The sequence below is a fragment of the Uloborus diversus genome, chromosome 9, assembly GCF_026930045.1.
Source record: "Uloborus diversus isolate 005 chromosome 9, Udiv.v.3.1, whole genome shotgun sequence".
Taxonomy (NCBI): Eukaryota; Metazoa; Arthropoda; class Arachnida; order Araneae; family Uloboridae; genus Uloborus; species Uloborus diversus.
This window is the reverse complement of record NC_072739.1, coordinates 118599753-118621010: the sequence shown is the minus strand read 5'-3', so window position 1 is coordinate 118621010 and position 21258 is coordinate 118599753. Positions and strand designations below refer to the sequence as shown.

The 21258-nt window shown below is 32.9% G+C and overlaps 1 protein-coding gene across 1 annotated transcript in view; it reads right to left on the bottom strand.

Moving 5' to 3' along the window:
• LOC129229865 (uncharacterized) overlaps window positions 1-21258 on the bottom strand; it is a 255772-nt gene that overhangs the window by 176466 nt on the left and 58048 nt on the right. The window contains exons 3-5 of the mRNA XM_054864242.1: window positions 18693-18884; window positions 3357-3432; window positions 605-997 (exon numbers count right to left, since the gene is read on the bottom strand). Of these exons, the coding sequence (XP_054720217.1) occupies window positions 605-997; window positions 3357-3432; window positions 18693-18884 (661 nt within the window). The remainder of the gene's footprint in view (window positions 1-604; window positions 998-3356; window positions 3433-18692; window positions 18885-21258) is intronic.

Genomic DNA, 21258 nt, shown 5'->3' with positions numbered 1-21258 from the left:
TGTATCTAATTTAATTGTTCGTTTATTTTTTACGATCTATCTCTTCAGATGAGCAAGACATATTATATTTCTAAAAATACATTTAAAATGTTAAAAAGTTATGTTTGAAATAATTAGTGATTTTAGCTAATTTTAAGAAAATTGATCAGATACTAGAAAGTTGATATTGGTAAACGGGGAAGTAAGCTCATTTAGTTATGGACGGAATTTCTTGTTGGGATGTTCATGCTACGATTTTTTTTTTCTTTTTAACTTAAATAAAGTACTTACATAGTAACTGTTCAAGAATACCAAGAAGAGGAAAGAAATCACATAGAGGAAAACATTTTTTGGTCGAAGCAGTGAATAATGTTGAGTCCTTTTCCATTCAAAAGAGTAAATATTTAGCAAAGTTAAAATATATATATATTTTTAAACTTTAACCATTAATATTAAATCTTAGAGACGGTATTTTCAAAAAATTTTATCACAATGAAATAACTGCTTTGAAATCAGAATAACAATAACAATATAAATAAATAAATAATCATAACACTTTGTGAGTAAAAATTATACGCAGATATAAAAATTTTCCAAGATTTTTTTTTTAATTTTGTTTCCTTACTTTGTGCAGCAGAGCATGCTTTTTCATTTTCGATCTCAGAAAAATTTTCTGCAGTAGACTGTACACTTTCAACCTCCTCATGAGTTACCGTCTTAAGAGGACTGCCTGATTGAAAGCAATCGGAAAGTGTTTTCCCTTTCGGTTTTGATTTTTTCACTTGACCTCTTCGCCTAACCTTGATATAATCCTTTAAATTGTTTGCAAATTCGTCATCACCATGAATGGATAAATCATGATCATTCGAGTTTGATGAATCATAATTTGAAGAATATGAAGAATGCCTTTCTCTTCTTCTTTTACTTTCTCTGTGATGGGACTTAGCATGTTTGTCAGTTTTATATGTCTTAACTCTTGTTTCTCTTCTTTCTTTTTTGGTATGATTTCTTTTTACTTCTGAAAATTATCAAAGTATTAAAATTATTCTATAGTCAAGAAGCACAATGTTAAGTAAAAAAACAAACATCTCATATTCATTTAAACGTATTATTTCTGAATTTCAGAACTTAAACAAAAATGAAAAACATTTCAGGACACATAAATAAATCCCCCCTTGGTCGAATACTATGCAAAAAAAATTCTATTTCTACGCTTTGAAATTTTTATAAAATTGTATTTTTCCTTATCATATTTACCGGGCATTTTGATTGAAATCTTGTTATATTATAGTGCATTTCCATTTTAAAGGGTGTTCATAAATGAATGGCGATCAAAAATGTCAGTACAAATCTTGGCCATCTACTAACACATAAATACATCTATACATAATTTTCAGATAAAGCCAAAAGACAAGACTTTCTCTGGTATATTAGGAAGGTTGATACTTTTAATGAAACTAATTCTAATACATAAAGAATCTAAATAGATAAAATCGAAGCATAAATCATACATGAAGCAAAGGTTAGTTTTCTCTCTCAGAATAAAACAAAAATGAACAGTATAATATAAATGAACTTTTTTCAAAATCTTTTTTTCTTTCTTATTAAATACGACAATTGAAAATGTGGAAATATTCATTAATGTTATGATTTCCTACATAACATTGAATATATATATATATATATATATATATATATATATATATATATATATATATATATATATATATATATATATATATATATATAAAGAGAATTTTTTGATCTTTATAACTGTAAACAAGTTACCACGTTTAAGCCAGGGCTGAGTAAAAAACCCCATGCAATGCACTAGAGAATGCATGTCTATTCCAGACTGATAAGTAGACATGCATTATCTAGTGCATTGCATGGGGTTTTTTTACCTCAGCCCTGGCTTAAACGTGGTAACTTGTTTACAGTTATAAAGATCATAAATTCTCTTTTCTTTACTAAAACAGATTGTGATACAGAAAAGAAAAAAAAAATTCCGCATTTTGCGTATGCGTATGTCTTTAAATAAAAATTTACCAGATTTTGAAACAAAAAGTGTTCTTCAATGCATTTGATACATGTAGTGAATTCCTGGTTCAGAAAGGTACTTTCTGGCCAATTGGGATAGGCTTGAGAATTCAGTTCTCACCACTTTAAAAACCACTCTTTCCTTTCAAATAATGGTTCGATTAAAGATTACAGTCAATTTATCTTATTTCACATAGAGCTGAGGTTTCAGCCAAGGCTTCACTTTGTCGTTGACTTGCAATTTGGTCAATTACACTCTTAAAATTAATTCTGTGATTGAAAGAGTTAAAAGAACAATTATCCTAGAAATATTTTCGACTCTTCTGCAAAATTCATGCTGATATTATTCAATGGGCTATTATTTTTTATATTTATTGCCGTGTTCACTTGAATTTTGTTGAAGAAGAGCGATTTGTATCTGGTATCAAAAATTGCTAGTATGAATCATAATAATCAAAAATTGCTAGTCTTCACGCTCTTGTATTGATGAAAAATTGACTCTTCAAGTTTTGCTCAAGAATGCCATTCATGGTACCTTCACCAAACGAATCAGGATTAACCTTTTTTTTTCTACTGGAATAACTTTAGAATTTAAATTTTCTCATAGAGAAATTTGGTGGTTTGTTACAGCTAATTTTGGTAAATGTCTAGGTGAAAGTTAAATGGTGCAATTCCGAGCTGAATCATTACAGTAATTTAAACTTTTTTTTCTTAATTCGAGAAACTTTATGACTTTATGACTGTAGTAGAAAAAATGTCTTTTAAAGCTTAAATATAGGACTCTCATACATAAGAACTGTTGCTAAGGTTTCTTTGTAATAATTTTATAGTCGAATAGGTTTAAAGTTTAGACAATGTTATCATTTTTTAAAAAAATACTCCAAATCATTTTTAAAATGTTCAAAATTCATTAATGTATTTTGAATTATTAATCATACAAAATTATGCTTTAAATGCAACCTGTGTTTTGTTTTCAACAAAAACAAGTTAACTATTCAGCGGCCGAATAGCCGAATATTTGGTATTCGGCCAAATCACTATTCTTTGCATCGCTAAAGTAAATATCATTCATTTTGCAAATCTATAAACATATTTCTTTTAATCAGGATTTTATTTCTTCTTAAATAGTTATTATCTTTTTTTAGGTATAATCTGATCAAAAGTTAGCCTCAAATATTTTTAACTAGTTATTATGAAATATTACCGGTTATTGCGTTCACTTACTGCAAACTCTTAGATCTACTTGAATCACAAACAATTTTTTTAATCTTTTCAGTTTACTGGAAGTAAATTTGCACATTTGAAAATTTCACCACAATAACAGAGATGATAAAAACCTTTTTTTTTCGTGATTTTTTGAACATCTTCATGTGCTTCCTCATCAGTAGTGATAATTTCTTCATCCAAAATGACCTATAATTAAAATTTGATTTTAAATGAAATCGTAGAAATACGATGAAATATAGAAAAGATTTTCAAGTAATAAGCAGATTAATTTTAAAACTGCTCGAGAGCATGAAGTTGAAATTGCTCAAGAGTTAAAGTTATTTTAGTTTTTGACTTTTATTTAGCTGAAATATTCAATGACAAGTCTCTAAATAATAAACGTTTCATTCAAATTAATTTATTGCATAACTCAAAAGCATTTACCAACATTTAGGTGTTGTAAGAGGGCAAAGGGGCATCAACTTACACATAAATAGGACAGAGAAAGTGCTTACAAAATAGTGATAAAATGATTTTGAGATCTTAAACCATTTGATCAAGACAATAAATAAATATAGAGATTCACTAACTTTATTGCTTCTATTGAAAATTTAAACCTTTATCACTGAAACTTATCGAAAAGTACTGTTGACCAGAGCAGGAAATTTATATTGCCTGACATATGCAGGGAATATAAAAATCTGACATGTGCTTCCTCTCTTTTACATACATGGCCAAGCATGTATACAATTAATCAAGAAATACTTTTTTTAAAAAATGTATTGCACTCAAAAGAAAAAATACCAACATCCCTCACGTGCCAACATGAACCAATTTACAAGTCACTGGGCCCTGCAGAGAGTCCACACAGAGCTGTCAACCTGGGAAGTTGATATTTGCGTAATTTACTTCAAGAAATTTCAGAATTCATTGAAAATTAGCAGGATATATTCTACAGGATATTGAAAACCCTTTTATTTAGGTATTGAATACATCCGAACAAAAAAAACTTTTTCCTCCTTTTATTCCTAAAAAATGAAAAAATAAGACTACAGTACAACAACCACGATATCTCAAATCTCTTAGGACGAAAAAAAATCAAGAAATCAAGTTATCAAGGTTTTGAAAACATTTTACTAGTAACTCTCACAAATACACACACACTATATATACTTACATATGTACGATTAGAGCACTTTGAATTATGATTAGCAAGTTTTACTTCAACATTTCTGAAGTAGATTTTTCTTTTCTTATGCTTGGTTTTTGCTCAACAACTGCGAAGTTTGGCAAAAACGATGTCTATTGGACATGTGTTTTGCTGTATCCAATTTAACTTGCATTGAGCCTTCGTTAACGTTTGCCATTGTATCAGTGCATTTGATTCATTACAGCGAGGGTGAATGCTCAGTTTCAGTAAAAGTTGTTGGATAACTTTGCCTCTGTGCAGTAAATGCAATTTTTTTCAAGCTCTTAGGGGAAAATACATTGATAAACAAAATTTATCATATAATCACTAAACAAGAAAAAAAAAAGAAAGCAATACTTAAAATCACAATATAGCAACAAAGATTGCATGCACGAATTTTGGTTATTCAAGTCACCCCTTCTTAATTGCAAGACGATGCTTGCTTTCATAAGTTAACATTTTTCTGCATTGAAAAAACAAGTTCATTGTCTTGTTCTGTGATATGGAAGGTTCTGTTCAGGGGTTATGTGTAGGGGAACACATTGGAGACAGTGACCACAACAGTATTAGGTTTGGGATTAAATTTGATATGCACAAAGTAGAGAATTTTAGGTTTGTACCCAATTTCAGAAATACTGATTTTGTGGCACTTAGGCAGAGTTTGAAAGCAGTTTTTTCTTCTGGATTGGACAATAGCAATGTGAATCTTCAGTGGGCAGAGTTGAAGGAAAAGCTAGCCAAAACGGTTGGGGATCATGTTCCTTTTAGGAGAAAGGGTGTCAACACTAAAATTTGGCCAATGTGGTTCTCCAGGGAAACGAATGACGCTCTAAATTACAAGCAAGCTGCTTTTCATAGGTTTAGAGAAACTGGTCTCAGTGCAGACAGGCTCCAATATTGTAAGGCAAGGAGTAAATTTAAGTATTTGGTACGGATTCAGAAAAGAGAGCTGGAGCAAAGACTGGCAGATAACATAAACAGGAATCCCAAGAGGTTTTTTGCATACGCTAATTCGGGGAAAGTTCGAAATAGTCATATTGGGCCACTGGTTGATGAGCATGGAATTTTAATTCAGGACGATAGTGATATTGCTAATGTTCTTAATAACTTTTTTTCGAGTGTTTTTAACGATAACTGTATCTCAACAGTTGACACCAACAAGACACAAGCTATAGTACAGCTTGAGGACTTTGTATTTTCCAGGGATGATGTTTTACTTCATTTGAAAAAAATTAAAGAGGGCTCCGGGACCTGATAATATTTATCCAAAAATTTTAGTTGAATGTGCGGAGGAATTAGCAGATGTAATCGTAAATATTTTCAATGCTTCTTATAACTCGGGGACAGTGCCAGAGGACTGGAAGCTGGCTAACATTACACCGCTCTTCAAGAAAGGGTATAAAGGGAGTGCGGGAAATTATAGACCTGTGAGTAACTTCGGTGGTTTGCAAAATTTTTGAAACATTGATAAAAATTAAGATAGTAAATTTTCTAGAGACTAATAATCTATTGACTAGATTTCAGTACGGTTTCAGGAAAGGCAAATCTTGTGCAACTAATTTATTACATTTCTATGACAAAGTTACTATGGCTTTGGACAATACGAAGCCTGTAGATGTTGTTTACATTGATTTTCAAAAAGCTTTCAATAAGGTACTGCATGTTGCTCTACTTAGCAAATTAGCTGATATAGGAATAGGAGGGAAAACTTTCATTTGGGTAAAAAACTGGCTGACCGGAAGGAAACAAAGGGTAGTTGTAAGGGGAAATTACTCTAATTGGAGTGAGGTTTTAAGCAGGGTTCCTCAAGGATCAGTGTTAGGGCCTGTTTTTTTCATTGTTTTTATGAACGATAATCACAAAAATATTTCTGGGAACATGAACTGTTTTGCTGATGATGTCAAAGTTATGGGGACTGTAGATAATGAAGAACAAGCAAAACAGCTGCAAGAGGATCTAGATCATATTACGGAGTGGGCTGATAAATGGGGTATGGCTGTTAATGTTGGGAAATGTCAAGTGCTACATTTAGGGAATGGAAATAAGTGTACAAGTTATTATTTGCAAGGTTCAGTCATTAATCAGGCAGACAAAGTTACTGATCTGGGGGTCTTAATAAGTCAGGATTTAAAGTTTAGCCAACAGCGCAGCATTGCTAGTAACAAGGCCAATAAGATGATTGGGTTTATCAATAGATCTATTTCAAACAAATCTAAAGAAGTTCTTCTGCCCTTATATAGAAGTTTGGTAAGACCTCATTTGGAGTAGGCTGTTCAGTTTTGGTCTCCTTATCTTAAGAAAGACAATGTATTAGAAAGGGTTCAAAGGCGAGCTACAAGGCTAATAAATGGACTTTCTCACTTAGACTATGATTCCAGGCTTAGAAGGTTAAAAATGTACAGTCTTAAGCAAAGAAGAGACCGAGGGGATATGATTCAGTTTAAATTTATTAAAATGAAAGATGTTACGGGGCTGAAGTTAAGCACTGAAAACAGGACAAGGGGTCATTGTTTTAAGCTATTTAAATCTCAGGCTAACATGGATATTAGGAAAAATTATTATAGCAGGGTAGTGGAACCTTGGAACAGTTTACCGGAAGACGTGGTAATGAGCAAGGGAGTAGATAGTTTTAAGAGGGCCATTGATCTTCACTGGGGATTGCAAATTGACTAGGACCAGTCTAGCTGGGCCCAGAGCCTGTTGCTGGTCGTCACTTTTGTATTTGTAATCTCAAAACACATGTCTGTAATATTTATTGCTATTTTGCAATTTCAATGTTAGGTTTTTTTTGACAATTTCCAACTGGTGCTAGAATTTGTTTGCATTATTTATATTTTTTCATCTTGAATATATTTTGCATAATTTAAACAAGTAGTTTTCATTACAGCTCTTAAAACAAAAACAAAAAAATGGTACATCGTGATGCATCATAGCATCATGATATAAGGTTGGCAATGCATCACAATGTAGAAATTTCTACATCACCCAACCTTAATATCTAGCATTCAATTTTGACTGGTTCCTAAATATTGTTTTACTGGATTGTTAGCTGCTTCTGAATAAGCAGACTTCCAAACTTACATATTTTTCAACAATTTTTTTTTTAATCAGTTTCTCTCACCAACCTGATAGTTTTTTTTTTATTGTTCTGGAGAGTAGTGGATGGGATCTTGAAATGAACAGCAATTCCGACTTTTATTTTCATCTACAAACTTAAAGTTTCAAATTTTATCTTCAACCAATAGTCCTACATTCAAAAACTTTCCAGCAGCCATTTTGCAGGATTTAAAATAGTAAAATGATGAGGATGAGAAACGTATTTTCCAATTTCACAAGAGGACCACTTAAGTTACGTGCCCCACGATCCAACGTACCCCATTTCTCCCTACTTTATATTTTTATCTTACTATGACCGCCCCCCCCCCTAAAACAAAATACCTAGTGATGTTCATCAATGATGCAAAATCATTTGCCCAAAATTGTTCTGCAAGCACAGCTCATGTTCAAAATAGTAGAATAATTGAGAAAACGTATTAAGAAAGAAATCATTTTCCATTTTTTTCATTTTTGACACGAAGAAAATGCAATTAAACTGCTTATAAATGAAAACAGGAATGTTTAGATATATTTTAACATTTACAAAACATAAAATACCAATGAATCAGGTATTACAATAGCTTTCTGAAACACATCAAAATATTAGAATAAAATTTAGATTGGTTCAAAATATTACAATATTTTATTTTATTTAAAAATATTACCTTATGAATATAAAGTAAATGGTAGTTAATATTTTGTAGCATCCCCTTTACCGTTAATAACAGCGTACAAATGATCCGACTACTATATACAAGGTGTTTGCAAACATTCGGATCAATATTTGTCCAAATAGACTGTGGTGTATCAAACTAATTGAACTCCGCTATTGTAATCGTAGTGACGTCAGAAGCCACTGACGTCACTGGGGAAAAATATCCTCTCAGAATAGAGCAGATCGGAAAAAATCCGGAGATGTGCGCATTGGCGACATACTCTGCCTCGTATATAGTATTATGTATACAGTAAATGTAGCAATTAGAATAGTAAAGTCTAGTATTATAATGGTTGAATGATCAATAACCCATTACATTTTCCAGCCAGCATAGGTTCCCTAAAAGTAGAGACGTACCGAGTAGCACTTTGGCCGAGTAGCCGAGTACTCGGCCTTTTACTACTCGGCCGAGTTACCAAGTACCAATTATGTTTTAAGAAGAACCACTGACACACGTGATGATTTTTGAACTTATTGGAATAGTAATATAGACCTCCTTGTCCATATAATAGTTTTTAAAACTAAATTCCTGCTGAAATTTAATTACGAATTATATACAAATATAAATAGTACAAACCAAATATAAACAATTTTGTTTTTGCCAAAAATTTTACAAAAAAATTATTTTTAAAATTAGAAATAAATAAAAGGCATGATTAATCAAGTTGAAATTAAAAAAAATTACAGTAAAATCCCTCTAATGCGGACACTTAACAGGACAATTTTTATTTTGTCTGCAATACAGAGGTATTCGCAGAATAGGGGTTTTGCATTGGAACTGGGGGAATTAAAAATTGTCCGCATAAGAGGGGTTTCTGTTAGGAGGGGTTTCACTGTATACCAATCAATAATAGTTCCAGTTCGCCAAACATAAATAATTTTTAAAAGCAGATAAAACAAATGTGCAGGAACACTGCACACCACGTGTTTCTGCTCCCCCCCCCCCCCCCCCCCCCCGTTACAAGGAACGTCTTTTTCAGTGCATAACATGTGAGCTAAAGAATGTAAAGACATTCGACAAAAAAATCCGACTCTTGTCGGATGCCTTTAAATCCACGAGCTCCCATTTTGTGCATTGAAAAAGGAATTCCTTGTAACGCCAAAACACATGTCTGTAGTGTTCCTGCACTGTGCTTTTAAAGTTGTCTTATTTCCTTTTATTTTTTAAGCAAAGGTATTTTTATATTTTTTATAACTAATTTTTGTTTATAGCAAAAATCCATTTTTAATATAAAAATTCCATATTTTTTATACTTACCTTTTTGCATAATTTTTAATAAATAAGTTTTGTTAACTTTGGGGACATTAAAATAAAGATTTATTACATTGAAGCATTACAAACTTCATTATTCTCAAAATTTAAATTTGATTTTAATTGCAAATGATTGCAGAATATAACGCTTGCTCTTTTTTTTATAAATTTTAGTATCTGTCTTGAATATTCAATTTTTTGCAACCACTCGGTATTGGCTGAGAATCTGATCAGAATTTGGTCGAGTACCGAGTAGTTACCGAGTACTCAGTACGTCTCTACCTAAAAGGAACCATAACATAGACTACGTTTTTCTTAACTCTACGCTTCAGTTTCTTCCCATCTCTAGCAAATGTTTTTGGTTTTCGGCCGTCATTCTGGAGATTATTTTGAATATTGTGTTAGCATTTTACTAACATTTGTTTGCGAACAATGTAAATAATTCGCAATATCACATTGACTTATACCATGCCGTTACAAATCCGCAATATGACGATTCGATACGAAGATTCAGAATATCACTCACATGGCCTATTTCACGACGAATAAGCAAACATTCTACAAAAAGAATACTAAGAATACTAATTTTAAAGAAAATAGTCTGCATTTAATTAATGATGCCACCAGTTACAAATTGGTGATAATTAATGGAACATAAATGTGAAATATTCTAATATTTTGAACCACTTGAATAAATATTCTAATCTTTAATACAAATACAAAAGGGACGACCAGCAACAGACTCTGGGCCCAGCTAGACTGGTCCTAGTCAATTTACAATCCCCAGTGAAGATTAATGGCCCTCTTAAAACTATCTACTCCCTTGCTCATTACCATCTCTTCTGGTAAACTGTTCCAAGGTTCCATTACCCGGCTACAATAATAATTTTTCCTAACATCCATGTTAGCCTGAGATTTAAATAGCTTAAAACAATGACCCCTTGTCCTGTTTTCAGTGCTAAACTTCAGCCTCGTAATATTTCATTTTAATAAATTTAAACAACTGAATCATGTCTCCTCGGTCTCTTCTTTGCTCAAGACTGTACATTTTAGCCTTCTAAGCCTGGAATCATAGTCGAAGTGAGAAAGTCCATTTATTAACCTTGTAGCCCGTCTTTGAACCCTTTCAATACGTTAATGTCTTTCTTAAGATAAGGAGACCAAAACTGAACAGCATACTCCAAATGAGGTCTTACCAAACTTCTATATAAGGGCAGAAGAACTTCTTTAGATTTGTTTGAAATAGATCTATTGATAAACCCAAGCATCTTATTGGCCTTGTTACTAACAATGCTGCACTGTTGGCTAAACTTTAAATCCTGACTTATTAAGACCCCTAGATCAGTATCTTTGTCTGCCTGACTAATGACTGAACCTTGCAAATAATAACTTGTACACTTATTTCCATGCCCTAAATGTAGCACTTGAAATTTCCCAACATTAACAGCCATACCCTCATTTATCAGCCCACTCCGTAATATGATCTAGATCCTCTTGCAGCTGTTTTGCTTGTTCTTCATTTTCTACAGTACCCATAACTTTGACATCATCAGCAAAACAATTCATGTTCCCTGAATTATTTTTGTGAATATCGTTCATAAAAACAATGAACAAAACAGGCCCTAACACTGATCCTTGAGGAACCCCACTTAAAACCTCACTCCAATTAGAATAATTTCCCCTTACAACTACCCTTTGTTTCCTTCCGGTCAGCCAGTTTTTTACCCAAATGAATAAGTTTAATCAACAATAAGTCCTTAACAAAATCGTTGTTTGCATGTTTGCCTTAAAAGGTATTGCTTTACCAAACAATACTTTCAATTTGAACAAAAAATGTCATTATTCTAATATTTTGAATATGAGCTGTACTTCTACCGTTGTACACATAGAAAGATTATAAAATTAGTTGATCATTAAAACTATAAAATCCCTAAAATTTGAACAGGCTGTAAAATCTAAACCGTGTAAGACTCTCCAAATGCATAGAAATTGCAAACATGTTAAGTTTTATTAAAATCCTTGTCTGAGTGTCAAACTAGATTTTTTTTTTTTTTTTGGTTAATTTTACATAGTATGAATGAACAGTTAAAATGATGTTAATAAAAGAATGAATTACTGAAATGTTACAGTAGAATATCTTTATAACGCCGACCTATATAACGCAATTCTCTATAAACCACACAACTTTTCAGAAGTGAAACAATAGGTTTTTAAGTTTAAAAAATCCCTCTGTTTTGCTTTGCAAACATAAAAATTGTTAGGCAAATTAAATTTTGAAACATTTTTCTTTTTTCCATCTTTATTCAAAGCTTTTAGATGAAAATTAGTACTCACAGTAAACAGAAAATACCAGATGGCTCTTAAAAATGCAGCTGTTACGCAAACAATGAAGCTAGCAGAAGTGCAGGATAATTCACTTTCTTTTGATTGTGAAACACATTTATTTGTGAATAACTAATGGTAATGTTAGTGCTTTAATACTCATTGCAGATAAAACTCATTCTGAAGTGCTAATATATAGATATATTGTGAATATTAGTTTCAAAATTTGTGAAATGATCTATATAATGCAAAAATCTGTATAACGCAAAAGCTCTTGTCCCAAGGTGTGCATTATAACGGTCTTCTACTATATATTAAATGAGTTGAGTTACAGCATATACAATAAAATACCTCAAAATCTTCAAGCATAATTGAAAAATATTCAGGATGCAAAGGGATTGAAATCTCAAGCAAGACACGAAATTTTCGGAGAGATATTTTTTTTTCAAAAGATAGGTTTTTTTCACCTTAAGTTGGCAAAACCCCTATAACTATCGCTTGAAAATTCATCACGTACTGAATCTAATAAGGTTACAGTAAAAGAAGCAAAATTTTAATGTTTTTGTTTCAGAATAGCAGCAGAAGCTGCAATCACAGCCGCAAATTTGTACGAAGATCGTAATTTAGAAAACTGAGCTTTACAAAGTTCGCAAACGTAAACACAAATTTCTTATTTGATTTAGTAAAATATCCATTTCTGATGATCGTAAACTTGTTCAATTATTTTATTTCCCCTTTAAAAAAGGTTATTTTTAAGTTTCTTGCTACTTTTTAAGCAACTCATTTCCAAAATGGCGCAACATTTTTAAAATGGCGTTGTGTTGAAGATTGTTCATTTTCACAAGATGCTCCTTCCAAAATGAATAAAAAGCAGTACAAGCATATAAATTTTATTTTGTAACATATATGAAAAAAAAAGGCGCCCTTGCATCAAAAGGAGTCTAGACATTTTAAAAGGAATAAACCATGGAGACTTTTTTTTCTTTTTTGTTCAAATCATTGTGTTTTCTTTGCTTTCTTTTCTTTTTTTAAAGAATAATGCTTTGATGCAGGATTGCCAACTGCTCCGCTAAAATGGCTTTACTCCGTAGCTCCGCAAAAAAGTTATCTTGCTCCGCATTTCTCGGTCGAACGTTTTCAAGCATGACATAGTGTTTTAAGCTGTTTTTCTTTTGTTCTATTTGAGATGGCCTTTTGTACTCTGTTCAATTAAAACAGGCATCAGTAGAAAAGTACTAAGTCTTTTCTTCCACTTGCAGTATTTTGTGGCAACACTGGAATTGTGCTTAAGAGTAAAGTTATTTATTTCTGGTGCAAGGGATTAAGAGATAGAACATTTTCATTTTCAACAGCCTTTATGAATTATGAGAGTCCAGCTTTTTGCTCTTTGTGTTATAAGTTTTACATAAAATGGCTTCAAAAGAAAGTTGGTTGAACTTGAGGTTGATAAAAAATATGAAATATTAAAATTAATTGAAAAAGCGGAAAGCAAGAAAAAATTAGCTGACACATATGGAATTTTTAAAACTACAGTGTCTAATTTAGTAAAAAACAAAAATATTTGAATAACATTTTTTGTTATTCTTTCAAAGTAATGTTAAACAATGAAAGTTAGTTGAATAGAGAGAGTAAGTGTGAATTTGTCAAAAAATGAATGCATGATGCAAGAAGTGACAAAAAAAAAAAATCAGTACCACCCTTTATAAGTTGACCACCAGTTGACCACCAAAGTACTGCACCGCAAGTGGTCAACTTACACAGGTTTCACTGTATCCTTTTTGTTTTTGGAGGGAGTGGCAAATAAAGATGATTGGAAAAAAAATTTCAGGTGAAAAGGGGGAGGAGGAATATATTCAGGATTTTGAAATGATTACACTATCCACAAAAAAGAGGGGGCTATAATCGATAGGGGGGTTACTTTCGGGATTTTGCATTACAGATTTTCTTAGAATTTCTGCAGAAAATTTGTCTGAGTTTTCCTCTCTCATTTGAACAGAATTGTTCTGCAGCTCAGGCATCTCTTTTGCGATGTACGTCACAAACTTTGTAGTATTCTGCTTTGAGGACCAGCGCAATTTATGATCTTGCATTGGAAAGCACTAGTAGTTTCTAAGAAGATATAAAATGATCTATAAGGGTCAAAAAGTCGCCAAATTTAGCTCTAAAAATAAGTTCCCCAAAATGATGCCAACTTGGCAATATCTTATTTATTTCTAGTCAAGCCCACACAGACTTCAGTGTTAAAATACACAAAAAGCTTGTCAAGTTGCTAACAGGTAAGGCATTATAACTACTGTAGCTTTGAATGAAAATTAACCGAATAAACGCCAATGTAAGCAAAATTAGAACATATTAATCATGCAAAAAACATAAAAATAATAACCATTTACAAAATTTGTAACAATATTGAAAAATATACTCCAGCTCCGACATGAATGAGGCAGTTGACTCTTCTTTACTAATAATAAAGCTGATGGTCCCGCTATCTGGATCTCTGTGACGCACATTAGCGCCTAGACCGTTTGGCCGATTTTCATGAAAGGCCATAGACAGGTTTCCACGTTAAATCTGCCCTTGTGGCTTTTATGACTCGCACTTGGGAGATCGTTTTGGTGTCGAATAAAAATAATTTAACCAAATTTTCAGCTCTTTATCTCAAACTACCTTCAAGGTTTTAAAAAATTCCTGTTTTTTTATTTTAATTTTTTTTCATAGTAAAATTCAAAATTAATAAATCAGCGGCGTACGCAGACAAATCAGTTTGGGGGGGGGGGCTGAGCTCGGAAAGTCTTTGAGCTGGGGGGGATACTTATGAACTGTAGCTAAGAAAAGTCCATGTATCGCTTTTCTGATATCAATACGAATGTAAGATTTCAAAAATACATCATAAAAAAAAAACTGTTCTTTATTATAATTATTGTTACATGTGCTATAATGAATTCTGAAGATTTTTATAATGATAAAAAAACATCTAAAACTTACATGTTACAATATTAGATCCAGCTTCCTAGATTTTTTCGAAAATTCATCTAAAATTAAGTCGTCGGAAATGTTTATATCCCTGTGTATGGAGAGAGTGTAAGTCCGTTTAGTCTTGTTTCACTAATAGAGTTCCTTAAGTATGTTTTTAATGAACGCCAAGTCGAAAAACTTCGTTCAGCTGTTGCAATTGTCACTGGTAAGATGCACAGAATTTTTAAAAGAGTATAAATGTTTGGAAACATATCTTTTGGGCACTTAGCGATTGCGTCGATTCCCGAAGAAGGTCTAAGGGATGGATCGATGGCGCACCACTTTTTTTTCCAAAGCTCAAACTCTGCTTCTATAACTTCTTGATAACCAGACATATCGCTCTGGTACAGCTTAATCAAACTTTCAATTGATGAAAAGTTTTCTTTGTGTACATTCTGTGGAATTATATTTTTAAACGCTTTCAAAATTTCCTGGTGAGACAAAAACCGCTCGTCCAGGGAAAGGATGATGTCGTCTAAGAATGGAATGAATACGGCTCTCCTGAAATACTCCTCTGTCGTCGTGTAAGGCACATTTTTTCTGTATAGTTGCGAGTTGCGAAGTCTTGGAATGCTTTCAGCCACGTTTAAATCTTCAACAAAACTTTGTACTTCTTCAAAAATATTTTTAAATCTCATTTCTGCATCTTCTCTCATTTTCTGTAACAGATTGCTAACGCTAGCAACCATGTCTAGAGAATTAACTAGGTCTAGATTTTTCAACTGCAAGTATTCTGAGAGATTATACGTATAAGAAAGAAGTTTGGAGGCTACAAACAAGGATAATAAAAAACTAAAATTTCACACATTATTAAGTAGACTCTGTGCTTTGCTGCTATCTTTTGTTGAAGATTCCTCTCCAATTTCTTCTAAAGCAGAGACGACTGCGCACACATTCTCCTTGAACAATACGATTGCTTCGTGTCTCACGACCCATCGCGTCTCACACATTCTCTTCAATTTTGTAACATTTGTTTCAGGATTTTTCCTTTTAATCCACTTCTTTAAAATTTCTGATCGTTTACTTGATGATTTGAAAAAAATGCATATTTCTTTCAAAATTACGAACATATTCCGAATATCTCGACTTTTGCAACCGTCAGATAAACATAAATTTGAAGAATGGGACGCGCAATGCGTGTATAAAGCCTTTGGGTAAGTTTGCTTCATTATGGCTTGAACTCTGCGGAACTCTCCTCGCATTGTTGAAGCACCATCATAGCCTTGGCCACGGAGATTGTGCAAATCAATTCCGAGATTACTTAAAGTATCCTTAATTGTCGTGCAAAGTCCTTTTCCGGTAACATCGTTGACAGGAACAAAGCATAGGAAATCCTCCCTGACACTCACAGTCGCATCTTCTAAGTATCGGACACACAGAGAAAATTGTTGAATACCAGCAATATCTGTTGTTTCATCGGCTAGAACTGAAAATAATCCAGATTTGTGTACTCTGTCTCTGATTTGCATCTGAATCATTTCCCCAAATGTGTTAATTTCGTTTTGTATACGTGGGCTAGTATACATTGCGCTTCCTGCACTCATCACTAAATATTGCCTTAAATCAACATCACCACCAGCTGCCCGATACCGCAAAAGAGCACGAAAATTACCGTCGTTCTTTTCAGGATCTTCTAGTGTGATGCGACCAGAATCTTGGTGGCCTCTCAAAGCTATCTGCTGCTTCCCGCAAAGTCTGATAGTTTGAACAATTGGAACAAGTGCTGCTCGGTTTTTTCTTGCAGTAACTTTCCTTTGGTTGTCAACTTGAACAGCAATATCTTCCGTCTCTTTTTCTGATATCGATCAAATGCTATCTGCAGTAAGCATACAGTTTTGATGGTAGCTTGTGCGTTCGTGACTTCGGAATATTTCCAAACTATCTTTTAAATTTTTGCACGGTTTGGATACAAGTTTTCCAATCATGACATGTTTCCCTTTACCAACTGTATCCTTGCTACGGAAAAGCACACAGAACTTGCAGAATGTTCCTTTTTCTTGATCAGAATAGGCCAACCATTTGAACTGCATTAGCCAATTCCTTTGAAAATGTGGTTTAAAGCGACCACAGTCCTCAGCTGGAAAAACGTATTTTTTATCTGGCTCCCACAATCCCGCAAGAGCTTTGAGTTTTTCCTCGTTTGACAATTTTCGATTGACATAGCTGGAAATGTCATTGAAACGTTTTTCCTCCATAGGAACTGGTAGGGGCTCTAGTTCTTCCTCCATAGGAAACTGGTCGGAAATTTTCTCTATAGGAAGCTGGTCTTTCCCTCCGTAAGAAACATCTTCATTTGTTTTCTGTTCTTCGATAACAGTAATTTGTGAGTCATTTGATAATTTAGGTTTTTTAAAAAAATCTCTCAAACTGGTTTGATTCCGCTTCGTAATTTTCGGTTTCTCGTGTCCATTCTTTCCATGTTTGCCTCGCTAAAACTAACTATTACTCTGAGCGCCGAGCTGCTAAACTGCGGAAAGACCAAAGGCTTCAGAATTGTCATTGTGTTTCTTATTGCAGTCAAATTTCTAGTAATTCTACTCAAAGGAAGTGTCCCTGTATTAACTGTCGGATCACTATAGCAATTCTACGTTAATGTACTTCACTCTGCAGTCTGCAGTAGATAGTCGGACTTTGTTACTGTCCGAGATCATAAAACCCATTTTTCACCTGTCACTAGAAGCACACAAGCGCAGCTCAAATAATAAGATTAAGCAAATCCCCGAAACCTTAACTACCTCCCCATTTCTTTTACTGACCAGAACAAACCGCCACAAGGGAATGACACCAGGTGCAGCAAAATAGAGTCACTCGCTTCCCTTTTCCTTTATCTCGACAAAGGAACAGAGCTGCTGTGTGTGATACAAGAAAATAAATAAAAAGGCTAAAAGGTGGAAATATTTTTTCCCCTTTCTTTTAATTTGTACAAGCCGTGATTACAAAAAAAAAACTATGTTGACTTTATTTTTATAATTAATTTTGAAAATTTCGGGGGGGGGGGGGCTGTAGCCCTATCAGCCCACCCCCTGGGTACGTCACTGTAATAAATGGTAATTTTTTTCCTTATTCTTAGGAATAAAATACATGAAAAATTATTTTAGTCATAATTTTTAAACGTAAAGACGATTTTTAGCGACGGAAATAAAATTTAAATATTTTTTTTCAATACTTTTCTGAAAAGTCACTCCCTAAATTTTATCAAAAAATGCATATATACTCCTCTACACTCAGGAATTTTTTTAAGAGGTAGAACAATGTGAAAAAATTAGAAAGTGATTTTTTTTTCATATTTTTTTGTTTAAACAAATTTAAATATTTTTATTGCCAAAAAATTCAACATAGAAACCCAGCAACGGCCTTTGGCACAAAATTAGCTTGTAGCATGGGGATGCAGGTGTGCAACTCGAACCGATTTTTTGAAAAATTTGATTTTGTTCTTTTTTTTATGATTTTATTTTTACCACCATTGGTGGATTTAATTCCCCTGCACCAAGTGAATTACCATAACATGGACGAATAAATTATCTTAACATGGACAAGCAAATTACCATAACATGGACATGCAAATTAACATAGCATATTAGCGAGAAATTCATCAATTATTTGCAAATATATACGCGAACAATTACCTTTTAATTTTCTACTACGGGCAAAGCCGTGCATGTACCGCTAGTAAAGAATATTTGGGCAAGGTCCAGCCTAGTATTTATTTCAACATACTTCACAGGGTTAGGGGGTCTTAAGAAATCTTGGACAATCCCCTTATCAAGTTCTAGCTTTGTTCTTAATTAAAGAACTTTCTGAAAAAAACCACTTTAGGTCTTCAGATGCCTTGGTATATAAAACAAGTAAATCTAAACTAGGAAATTAAACAGAGGACTTACTGGACGCAGAAGCTCAAAATAAGGGAATTTATATCCATCTATTTCTGGATACGGTTCCAAAACATTGATCACTTTACAGGAAGAAGGAGCTTCTTCATCCGAGGAATCGCAAATAGGAAAGTTTATGCTATTCAGAAACTCTTCGGGTGGTTCTACAAAGGCATAGCTACAACGAAATCCACCGCTGTCCAACTGAAAATGCAATACATACTTAAATTAATTATACAGATGAAGGAATTTAAAGCCAGGTACACAAGCTACTAATTATTCTTACTACTTACATGGTAATAAACAATACTAATTATTTATAGCAGTAAGTTACCAGCCCCTAAGCCAGGGCTAAGGCAGAACTACTTGCAATATACCAGACCGTCCGTTTATCATAGCTACAGACTGCAGTTTCATTCTTGTTAGAACTCTTCAATCTAGCATAGTGAATAACTGTGAAAGAAGCAGATGTCTTGCTTATCATCAAGAACGAAACTACAGTCCCTTGAGTTGATAACCGGGTTGTCTGTTATATTGCAAGTAATACTAATTATATCAGCACTATGGCACCCCAAATCCAGAATGCTCAGGATTGCGACCTTTCCTGATTTTGGCCTGTGACCAGGGGTCAGAGTGGTGACTTCAAAAATTTCAGGACACAATTTTGATAAAATTTTAGGACATTTTCAGGAAAACAAAAAATCAAGTTTTTTTTAACTTACATTTAATTTAAAAACTTGATTTTTGTAGTGGATGATAAAATGTTTCAAATTCAATCTTGAAAACTACAATAGAGTTGTTCCATTTCAAATCAAGCAGGCAGGTATGAAAAGTGTCATATGACCATCACAGATTTTTTTGTAAAATTTACAGTAGTTACAACTTAGAGACATATGAAATGTCCCATAAGGATTTTGCAAGAATTTTTTTTTCTTCAGTTACAGCCTACTAAAATTCTGTACAAAATCCGCCATTTTGGAAAAAACCAGCAAAACACTCCATTTGAAATGGACACTATTTCAAAAGTATTTTACCTATTGCAATAATTCTTTTTTCTAAAAATAAATAAGGACCCATATATTATCTAGACATTGGTTTTGAAAATTTAGTTAGTATTTTGATTTAAAAAAAAAAAAATTATTTTTGTGGCGAAAAAACTGCATTTTTACCGATTTTAGGATTTTTTTCTCCATGAAAAAAAATTTTTTTTTACTAAACCGAGATGGCAGTCTAAAGTCCTTATACGATAGTTTCATATCATATTTTATTATAATTCTTAGACGCATACAGCCTTGGAAATAAATTTTGAAATTTTTAAAATTTTTAAAAATTAGCGATTTTTGAAGTGAGATTACTCAAAAAAACCCATTTTTTTAAATCTAAAAATTGGCTCATTTGAACCCCTTTTAATGCTTAACAAGTGAATATACACCGCATATCCTGTATTTTTTTCCAGAAAATGTTTATGATTTTTTGTAAGTGATCTTATTGCTCATGAAATGCATGTAAAATAAAAATTTCTAATAATTTCATTCACTGAAATTTTGATTATATTGATGCCTAATAGCTACAATGATGGTGCACTTTACCAGCAACAACTAAAATCTTACTGACTTTTAATAATATATATGTAACAAACCGTTTTTGATGACCCAGTCAATCCGTCTTTTCATGACTCTGTGTGAAAGAAAAGAAGAGGCTTTGGCGACCATCTGACTTCGTCATATAAATATATTTTTCTGCTAATAAGGACCTAATTGTCATGGGAGCTGAGCTCCCATACTTCCTTCTTTATTTCACTCAAATTTTTGTATTTTTGACCAAATTCAAGCCACTTAAACATTAAAATAAGTTCTGAAGACTATAGGGTTCCTACACTTCCTTCATTAGAAATTGGATCCCTGGCTATAATAGCTACCTTTGGGGATCTGTTTGGTTACCTCAATTTACAACCATCTTCAATCGATTAATTATCTCATAAAACAGGTGGCCTTTTTAAAATCTTAAACTATAGGTGAATTTTGTGTTTTGAATTTAGTATATCAATACTTATGGATAAAAGTAATCATACTAGGTAGGAGCCAAAAATTCTGGGACAACAGTCACCAATTACAACCAAAGCACGAAATTAAAATTAATCATTTTAAATGCATTGTACTGTTCTTCCCTTTGATCTGGATGGTTTCCCCTGTCATATAACCGAGTTGTTGGTTTAAATTGAAAGAGAAAATGTGACTCGTTGTGGCATTTTGTAAGTAACCTGTGAATGTATAGCTTTGGAGAGAAAATAAACTAATATTGAAACACGAAAAAGGAAACATTTTAGCTGTTACTGATAAAATACACTATTATTGTAGCTATTAGGCATTAATATAATCAGAATTTCAGTGAATTATTAGACACTAGCAGTACCCGCACAGCGATGCCCGTGCTAAAAATTTAATGGAAGTTCGTTGAAAAAAACGCCCCCTCCCCTCTAATGTGAAATGATCATTTTTTTTTGTATAAAAAATGCGTACACACCTTTTAAAAAAAAAAACTATTTAAGTCTCTTGGGAGTTTAAAACTTTTCGTCAAA